General features: G+C 35.8%; 1 protein-coding gene across 1 annotated transcript; it reads right to left on the bottom strand.

Annotated features, from left to right (window-relative positions):
- LOC110271495 (barH-like 2 homeobox protein) lies at positions 5,096-5,890 on the bottom strand. Its single transcript, XM_021122439.1, has one exon. It carries the CDS (start codon positions 5,888-5,890, stop codon positions 5,096-5,098), a length of 795 nt encoding a protein of 264 aa, XP_020978098.1.

The following is a 9,737-nucleotide window of genomic DNA, read 5'->3' as shown; positions in this document are numbered from 1 at the left end:
CTATTCAAGTTCACCCAAACCCCCTTCCAAACTCCTTTGGCTTGGAACAGTGTAAAGAACAACTCCATTGTCGGTTTCTCCTCCAAAAAATCCATCAGAATCTCAAAACTACGAAGAAATGCACACCCATTAGGGTGGAGCTGAGATGGTGCACAATTTAACTGCTTCAACACCTGACATTCAAAGTCAGTAAAGGGAAGCTTCACCTTCAATTCCTCCAACATACTACTATACATATAAAAAATACTCAAAAAGCTCCCCCTATGAAACACCCGGTCACTGGAAGAACAGTGAAGCAGTTCCAACCGAACCCCAGAAACAACCCTCATAATACTATTTTTGTCTATTTCTTTTATTGCATCTTCATCCAGAAATAAGGAAGCACGACTCCTTACATCATCATTCACCTAATCGTATGACCAATCAATTTTCTCCTTTTTCTTTTTCTCTAACCCCATTAATGGAAAAATAGTCGATGGAGAGGAAAACAGCAAAACAAAGATAGAAGAAGAAGCAGAGAAGTCGAAAATAACAAATTTAGAGCATACCTCTTTTACTCATTTTTCTTTTTGAAACAGAATACTCCTGATGACAAGGAAGCTTACCCAAGCCAAAATGAAAACCTTCAGGATTCCAAAGTGTTTAAATTAACACATTTAATCAACTTCTCGATTCCACTACCCTCAATCACATCAGTTACATCAAAATAAGTGAGGGACATTGGAAACACGCACGCTCTGTAACATGCATTTAATTATTTCTCTCTACTAATTATACCACCACTTAGCATTGACAACTGTTTATTAAAACAAACCGAACTGGGGGCTACAAGGCAAAATCAGTCGCCGAGTTTTGGATAAGTTCTTGTGGGATTTCTAAGGTTATGTATTGTTCAGCAGTAGTGGCTTTTAAACCACACTGTTGGAGATTAGAGGACTGGATGACTTCTTTGGGAGGAGGAGAAGGGTTTCTATGGATGAGATGGCGAATAGAAGTGAGGGTCGATTTCTTTTGTCTGTGGTAGAAAGAGTAAGGACTTATGAGAGGATACTCAGTGGCCGGGGTTCGAGAATCTTCTGGAACATGAGTGAATTCTACCAACTGATCAATCTTATTTCCAAGAGTTTTCTTTAAACTAGAGGGTAATCGGTCTATGCTCAGAGGGGTAGAGTGATGTATAGGTTGAGAAGAGCTTGATGAGTCTGTGATATTCATGATTATATTTAGTGATTCTCTCTTACTTGCTTTTACTAGTAATACCTTCTTCTTCCTCTTATCAACCTGAGGCTCTGATACCACAGAGGGGTGGATCTATAGGGGTGGATCTCCAGTACTTCAGGATGACAACGAGACAATGCATCGTTTGCTTATCCCAATCACTCTTTCTAACCATTATAACGAGTGAGATCAAAGGGTCCGAGCAAAACTTAGCATTATAACATTGAGTCCCTTTTCCACTATGAGAAATTCCCGTGGATCTGATCCATGCCATTTTCTGATGAGCAGGATCCTCTTAAAGAGGCAAGCTCAGAGCATACTGTTATGGCACTGGATTGAGGAAGAAGGAAATATCACTAGCTAAGCTTTCAGAGAGGGAGTCCTTCAACTACATCTTTTTCTCCATATAGTCCAGGTTGCCAAAGTTGACAAAGGTATTTGGCCAAGGCATTTAGGACTGTTTTTTCATCTGTGGGCCATATGGTAGAATATCCAATAATATCGACCTTGTTCTTGGTATGTGTCTTCTCATTATGGGCTTTACATCCAGTAAAGTAATCTCTCTGTAGGGTGACAAAACAACAGAATTTCCGTTTTGTCCTGGAGGGTTTATCCCATAATTGGTGCTGCTCGATCATGTTATATAACATTCCTCTCCATGCCCCAAGTGGTGCATACATAGCAAATAACTTGACTAGATGAGACTGGGCTTGAGTACTGTTACACAGAATGTGATATACTGGGAAGAGTGGTATTATGATAGCACATGGATATAGGGAAGACAGAGCCCAGATATACCACATCATTTCCTCTGGTATAGGTCCTTGGATTATTGGTATAGTGCAAAAAGGGGTATCCATGTCAAAGTACTTTGGATTTGGATGTATTTGGGTTATGGTAAGGAGCTGGTGTAGCCAATAGAACAAAGTTTGTCTGGCTAGACAGACTATTTGAAACACTGTCTGGGGTCTTGGTTTGAAAGGAAAAGGGCCAATTTTTCTTCTGTATGGGTTATTGTGGGGTGGAAAATCAGGAAATGGAATGGTGTATGAAGGGTTGTAGGTGCTCATGGTGTAAATGTAATGGATTGGTTTAGGAAGTGATTCTACTGGTTTGGGGGGTGGTTCTTTGGTTGGTCTGGATAGGAAATCTGCAAGTGTGTTTTGATGTCCTTTGATGTGTCTTACCTCGAATTTATAGCGAGAGAACCAGTCCTTCCATCTTAGCAATTGAGAGTCTGGCAGGATTTTTTTCTTGATTTCTAGCATTGATGGGAAAGAGGTGTTATCCATTTCCACAGTGAAATGATAAGAACTGAGGTGGAAATTGAATTTTTCTATCCCTCTTTTGACAGCAAGAATCTCTTTGTAAGTGGCATGGTAATGTTTTTCAGATTCTTTGAACTGTCCACTAGCATGCGCGCAATAGTGTCTTGTCCCATCAATCTCTTCAAGTAGCACAGCTCCCCAGAATTCATCACTAGCATCCGTCTGTAATATTCTTTTTCCTGTGCTGGAAATCTTTAAAGGAGGGGGGTCCTGTGCTATCTTCTTCAGGGTTTTGACAGTTGTGGTTTGCTCTGGTCCCCATGGTGGGGGCTTCTTTTTCAAGAGCTTTGACAGCTGGCTGGTGTGTTTAGTCACATCTGGGATAAAGTCTCTGATGTAATTGACGATTCCCAAGAACTGTTGGACTTGTTTGACTGTCATGTTCTCATCTGGGAAGTTGAGCAATTCTTTGGCAATATGTTCTCCTGGTTGGAAAAATCCATTCTCGAAGACCATCCCAAGGAATTCAATTTTTGTCCTAGCAATAGAACTCTTTTTTGAAGATAGCATGATTCCTTGATCTTTGATGATTTGAGTGAATTGGGCCAGGAGTGCCTTGTGGGCTTCACTGTCTTTTGAGAACAGTAAGATGTCATCAATGTAGATGAGTGTGGAGTGTAGTATGGGCTCAAAGATTTTGGTCATTGCTTTTTGGAAGAGAGAGGGGGCTACTTTGAGACCAAATGGCATTACCGTCCATTGGTATTGGGCTTCAGGTATACAGAACGCTGTTTTATACCTATCTTCAGGATGGAGCCCAATTTGCCAAAATCCGGCTTTCAAGTCAAACTTGCTGAATATTTTTGCTCCACTTAATCTCTGTGTAATAACTGAGAGTCTTGGTAGAGAAAACTTGTCATCTTGTAAGAAGACATTAAGTGGCTTATAATCAATGACAAGCCTCTTTTTTCCTCTATTTTGCTCGGCTCTTTTTTCAACATAGAATGCTTGACATGCACAGTTGGAGTTGGTTGGTTCAATGAGTCCTTGAACAAGAAGGGCTGCACATTCAGCTCTTGCCAACTTAAGATCTTCAGGGTTCATCCCTGAATGAGTGGCCTTTGTAGGGTTGACGTCTTCATTCTTTTTGAAGGGGAGTCGAACATAAAATTCTGGATTTTTCCATAAAGGAGCAGGGTGGTTAAATTGATCATGACTATCACAGCAAGCACTGAGGAGTAATTGTTGGATCTTCTTCTTCTGGAGCTTCTTGGATTTTGAGGATACTTTGTATCCCTGTAAAAGGCAAAAACTGTCCTTTGTAACTCAGACCAGTGGGTTTGATATGTAGCCCATGAGTTCGGAAGAAGGCATCGAATCCGAACAAAACATCTTTGTCAGGGAGGTAGCTTCCCAACACTCTAAGCCAAGTGGTCTGACCTGCAAATATCTCCAGTCCAACTGGTTTTTTGGAGATGAGATTGATGGTGAAGACTTCACTGTTAGCTGCTGCGAATTTCTTGGAAAAAGGTGCCCACATTTCTTTTGGTAAGACATGTGGTTTTACGACAGTAGCACAAGATCCAGTGTCCATTAATGCAACAGCCTTTATTGGTTTATCATAGACAGATGTCTTGACCTTTAGATCAAAATGAGGTCTAGGAGTACCATCAATCTGTTTTACTCCTAAAGATCCGAGATACCCAAGTTCTTCTTCTGGCATACTCGTTCCTTTAGGAATCCTTGTGGTGATGGAAGCAATAGATGATATGGTAAAGATAGACCTCTTTGGTGGGAGGTCTTCTTCTGAACTATTCTCTTCTGAGTCAGAGTCTTGGAAGACGTATTCAGTTTCATCATCTTTGCTTCTCTGTTCCTCAAGTACTGACTCTAGATCTTCCTCATCACCAATGGAGGCAGCATCCATTAAAGACTTGAGCATCTTTATTTCCTTTTTTGTCTTGTGAGGACATGACCTAGCAAAGTGTCCTTGTTTTCCACAAATGAAGCATTTGTTTGACTTGGTATGGGGTTTCCTCCTTTTGAAGTAACGATATTTTTGCTTGCTTCTTCTCCTTCTGAATGCTTTTTGATGAAATATCTTGGCTGGTGGTCGCCAATGCGTCTTTTTCTTTTGCTTGCATTCACACATACTTGACTCCTTACACTTAATTTTCAGATGGGATTTGCTGCATGCTCCTTTGAGTTTGCCTGAGTTTTTGTTAAGCTGTTTGAACATCTGTTGTTGTTCACACAACTTGTCCAAGGCAGCCAGGGCTAACTGGTATATTTCTCCAATGGTAGTGGTAGCCACTTCTTTGCGAAGATTCATCATCATTCGCTGTATTTCAGGCTGAAGTTCATCTGGCAAGGATGCTATAAAGACTTGCTTAAGTGGCGGATTATTATTTCTTCCAAGAGGATAATATTTAGCAGCCATCTTCTTGTAGTATTTTTCCAAGTCTTTTCTGTTGAGTGAACAGCACTTCATCTCAAAGTATTCTTGAGAATTTCTTTTTTGGATAATTGCAATGTCTCCTAGAAATTCTTGATGTATTATCCCCAGAAACTGTGAAGAGGTACCATTGATGAGCTGGAGTCTTTCATACTCAGAAAAGGTTAGTTGCCCATTCTCGGAGGTTGCCAGTCATCCGATTTATGAAATCTGCAAGGACTTGTTTGCTTGTGAGATTTGGGTTGGCCATGTTGGTTTGAATCCAAGCACTAAATTCATTCAACCTTTCTCTGTACCTTGCTGGTGGGACATCATCAAAAGTGAACCATTTGTTGGGAGTTTTAACTTCAATTGGGCTTATATGATCGTGATTAGCTGAAGTTTCTGGTTCGTCCCTTTCAGAAGTTATCTCTTCCTCCTCTTCTTCTACAGGGTTGACCATGGCTATTGCTGAAAGATCTGCTTCATAATCACCTTCAGACTCCTCATCTTCTTGTTCACGGGTCTCAGTAGTTTGATCTTCTGATTCTTCAGTAATCTCTTCACTGGGTGATTGAGTATCCAGAGTAAGGGTATAAATTGATCGTCCTGGAGCTGGCGACCCTTCTTTGATGCCCTTATCTTTCATAGGGACATTGGGAGATGTTTCGTCTCTAAAAAAGTTTCCTGGTTTCCAAGGAGGATGAGGTCTAGTTTGGAGGGATGGCTGAGGTTGTTGTGGCTTAGGCAGGGACGAATGGTGCCGTCCTTGAGGAGAAATGGATCTTTTAGTATTTGCTTGCCTGGCTAAATGGTAGGTAGATTTGAATATGGAGTCATAATCTGGGGTTTCTGGTGGTGAATATGTGGAAGGAAATAAGACAGGTGAATATGAGGGGTATGGTTTGGCGTACATGGATAATGGGTCTATGGACAGCGTTTGGCGTATAGCTGTTTTGCTTTTGTCCATCTCAATTTGTCGAAGTTGAGCCTTGACTTGATCCAATTCTCTGTTCTTCTTTTGGAATTCTGGGCCAAAGTAGTGATTGTCAATGTAGGCCTTGAGTTCTTAATCAAGTTGAAAAGCTTGTGCGAAAAGTCGATCTTTGAGTTCAGCTACTTGTTCTGCCATAGAACTTAATTTTACCAATATTCAGAATATAAGTTAACAAAGTCAAAATAATAATAACAATCATAGGCCTCCTAGGTAGAGACCAAAAAATCTCATAGGCCTTTGCTTATGGTTTGGTCAAGAGTCAACATTACTGTTCCTCTCTTTGACAAATTGGGCTCAAGTATGGACATATTTTTTGCTCTGTTAACTTAGAGTTGATGTTCTTCAACGTATTAAAAAATAAAAAGAAAGTCTCCATTATATTAATCCAACATTTGGGGTTAAAATATCATGATTAAAAAAAATTGCGAAGTAATAACGATAAAAGAAATATTTTCGTCGCTAAAGTTGTATTGAATTTTATTTTGACCCCGGAAAAAAAAATAAACATTTAAAAAAATAGTTGTTTAAATGTTTACCCTTATTGTTTCCATTTATTGTCATTATAGGAAAGTAATGTTTGTTTATGTATTATAAAAAATATTGGACTCAACCCTTCCCGTCCAACTCCAAGGATGAACCACTATTTTATAGTTTATTTTGTATTGAATTAAATGGATTTTGTCAACTATTTTCACACTTATTCATGTAAATTGCATGTTTTTAAGCTTCTTTCCCAATTTTGTATTATGATTGAAAACATGTTTTTTAGGCCTTAAAATTGCTAATTCTTAATCCTCTCTTGATACCATTATTATCGTGATATGTTTGTTAAGTGATTCCAGGGTTTATAGGCAGTGACAAATCCAAAAAATTTTGTGAGTGGGACAAAATATACATAATATAATAATAATTTTTATAATTATACTTGTTATTATAAAATATAATTAGTCTTTAAATTATCTAATCAACAAATTAAAATTTCATTTTTTTTAGTTTTTATATTTTAAAAAAATTAAATAATATTTTTATTGTCAATACAATCAAATGTCTCTCTTTTTATATATGTCGTTAAATAACAATTTAAAAATTCATCTTTCATACGATTACAAAATCGATTCTTTACAATATTCATATTTAAAAAAGTTTTTTTTAACTGATATTGTCCCAAAAATAACTAAAGTTAACTTAAAAAGAAGACACCAATAAATAAACAATACTATTTTGATTTCTTATTTTATTATTATTATTATAGATTTAACCATTTTTTATTTAATAATCACTATAAGCACAACAGTGATATTCACTAAATATATAAATAAGTTTTTTTAGATTTTAAATTTATTTATTAATTACAATTATAAAATAACAAATTTATAATTATTTCACTCTTTTTTTTAAAGGTTATTGTAACAAATTTATTTAAATCTTAAATTATCATTTATTTTTACATAATTAAAGTTAACGAGTGACGTTAAATTATAGTGGAGTCAAATTTAATTATATAGTGGGGGCAAATAAATTTTGTTACTATGTATTACGTAAAAAAATTGTAAATTCTACTGGGGCACTTGCCCCCACTTACTTACACATGAATCTGTCCCGGTTTATAGGGCAGGAATGACTTAGAGGATGAAAAGAAGCATGCAAAAGTGGAAGGAACACAAGAAATTGAAGTCTTCAGAAGCTGGTGTTTACGCGCACGCATTGCTGACGCGTACGCGTGACCAAGTCATAACCAAAAGACGCGCATGCGTGGCTAACGCCTCGCGTGGCTAGTGCAGAGTTCAAATGATGCGCACGCGTGATTGACGCGTACGCATGATGAGTGTCACGTGTCTCAGTAAAGAGAATTCGCTGGGGCTATTTCTGAGCTGCTTTTGACCTAGTTTCAGGCACAAAAATGAAGAGAAGAGGCTACAGAGTGGAGCTGGAAGGATCATTCGAATCATTCATTCATTTTTACGCACTTTAGTTTTAGATGTAGATTTCTAGAGAGAAAGACTCTCTCCTCTCTCTAGGTTTTAGGGTTTCTTTTAGTTTTATTTCTTCTCAAATTCAGATTTTCATCTTGCTTTAATTTAGTTTCTCCTCTACTTTTTATTGTTCTAGTACCTTAGTTATCTTCTCTTGTTGATTTCTTTATTTTTTCAATTTAGTTTATGAATTCTTTTTGTTAGATTTAATTCACTTTTAATGCAATTTGAAGTATTTCATGTTTATGGCTTCTTCCTTTAACTGTTGGTTATGATTCCTTGTAATTGTTAGTCTTAGATTCTACTATTTCTTGTTAATTTTCTATACTTTTATTTTATGCCTTCCAAGTGTCTGATAAAATGTTTGGTTGGATTTTAAATTAGATTTTTGTGTCTTGATTTAGATTGAGTAATTTGGAGACTCTTGAATTGTCAAAGTCTCTTGTTAATTGGTGATTGAAAGTTGGTAGTTAGCTTAAACTTCACTAAATCTAGTCTTTGATTAGACCTTGTGAACTTAAGTTGATTTTACTCACTTGACTTTAATTTCCTTCAATTGTTAGAGGTTAACTAAGTGAAAGTAAAAAGTAATTACCATCACAAGTAACGATGATGATGAGGATAGGAATTCCAATTCTCAACCCTTGCTAGGATTTTTCTTAATTGTTAGTTTATTTTCTTGTTAATTACATTACTTGTCTCTTATTACAAAAAATCCCAAAAAATATCTTTTCATAGCCAATAATTGCACATTTTCCTGTAATTCTGTGAAAGACGACTAGAGATTTAAATACTTCGGTTATTTTTATTAGTTTACTTAAGTGACAAACAAATTAAACGTTAATTGAGATTTAATTATTGGTTTAGATCTATACTTGCAATGCAATTTTATTGAAAAATTCTTAACCAACGATTTTCCTCTCAAATATCCCCTTTATATAATAGAAAAAAAAATAATAGATAAATTTACAAGATTAAAAAAATGTTAAGTAAAAGAAGATTACGTCATCTGCCCTTTAGTACAATATATAGGCTAAATTTTTATATTAAAGTTAATATAATTTATTTTTAAATTTTTAGTATATAAATAATATTTTTTATATTTAAAATAGTTATTAAATTTTTAAACGTAGCAAATCACCGTTAGAATTTCAATGAGTGACAAAGATTCAGAGAAGAAAAAATTAAACACGTATTCTGCATAAGCAAGCAATGAAAGAATAGGATATAATCTAGTAGTAATGCTTCGATTTTCAAAAGTATGCCTAACTGGACTCCAACTAATTAGATTGCGATATATCAAAAAAGAAAGCAAAATATAAAAAATACGGTGGAATGTTTGTTGTCCTTGGGAAGTTTTATGTAATGATTAATTGAAAATGGTATCCACTATCCAATAAAACAAAAGGATAATAATAAGAAGAAAATGAGCCAATGATAACCATCTAAACTAAGACTTTGAAAGCATATATATCACAAGCATGGAAACAGCTAATTAATTGGTTGAGGCCACGTCTCAAGTTAATCAACAAGCGTGTTGCCTCTCAATTATCTATGACCACTAACCAAAGTATTATAATTAAGTATGATCACTAAGACTCACAACACATTTCTTCTTTTGGCATATTAAGCATGATATAGGGTTTCCTACTTCCTTGTAGCCTATAATTGGACCCACTCGTTGTTGACAAATACAATATATTATAATATAATTATAAAAATAAATGGACAATTTAACTTAATAAACTAAAAGCATTTTAATATTATGTAAATTTCTCAAACTATAAAATGTTAAATGAATGTCCCAAGTTGTATTTCTATATAAATCAAATTTATCCAAATACGTA

Source organism: Arachis ipaensis, chromosome B04 (assembly GCF_000816755.2).
Source record: "Arachis ipaensis cultivar K30076 chromosome B04, Araip1.1, whole genome shotgun sequence".
NCBI lineage: Eukaryota > Viridiplantae > Streptophyta > Magnoliopsida > Fabales > Fabaceae > Arachis > Arachis ipaensis.
Note: the sequence above shows the minus strand (reverse complement) of the source record. Positions and strands in the feature narration are given on the sequence as shown.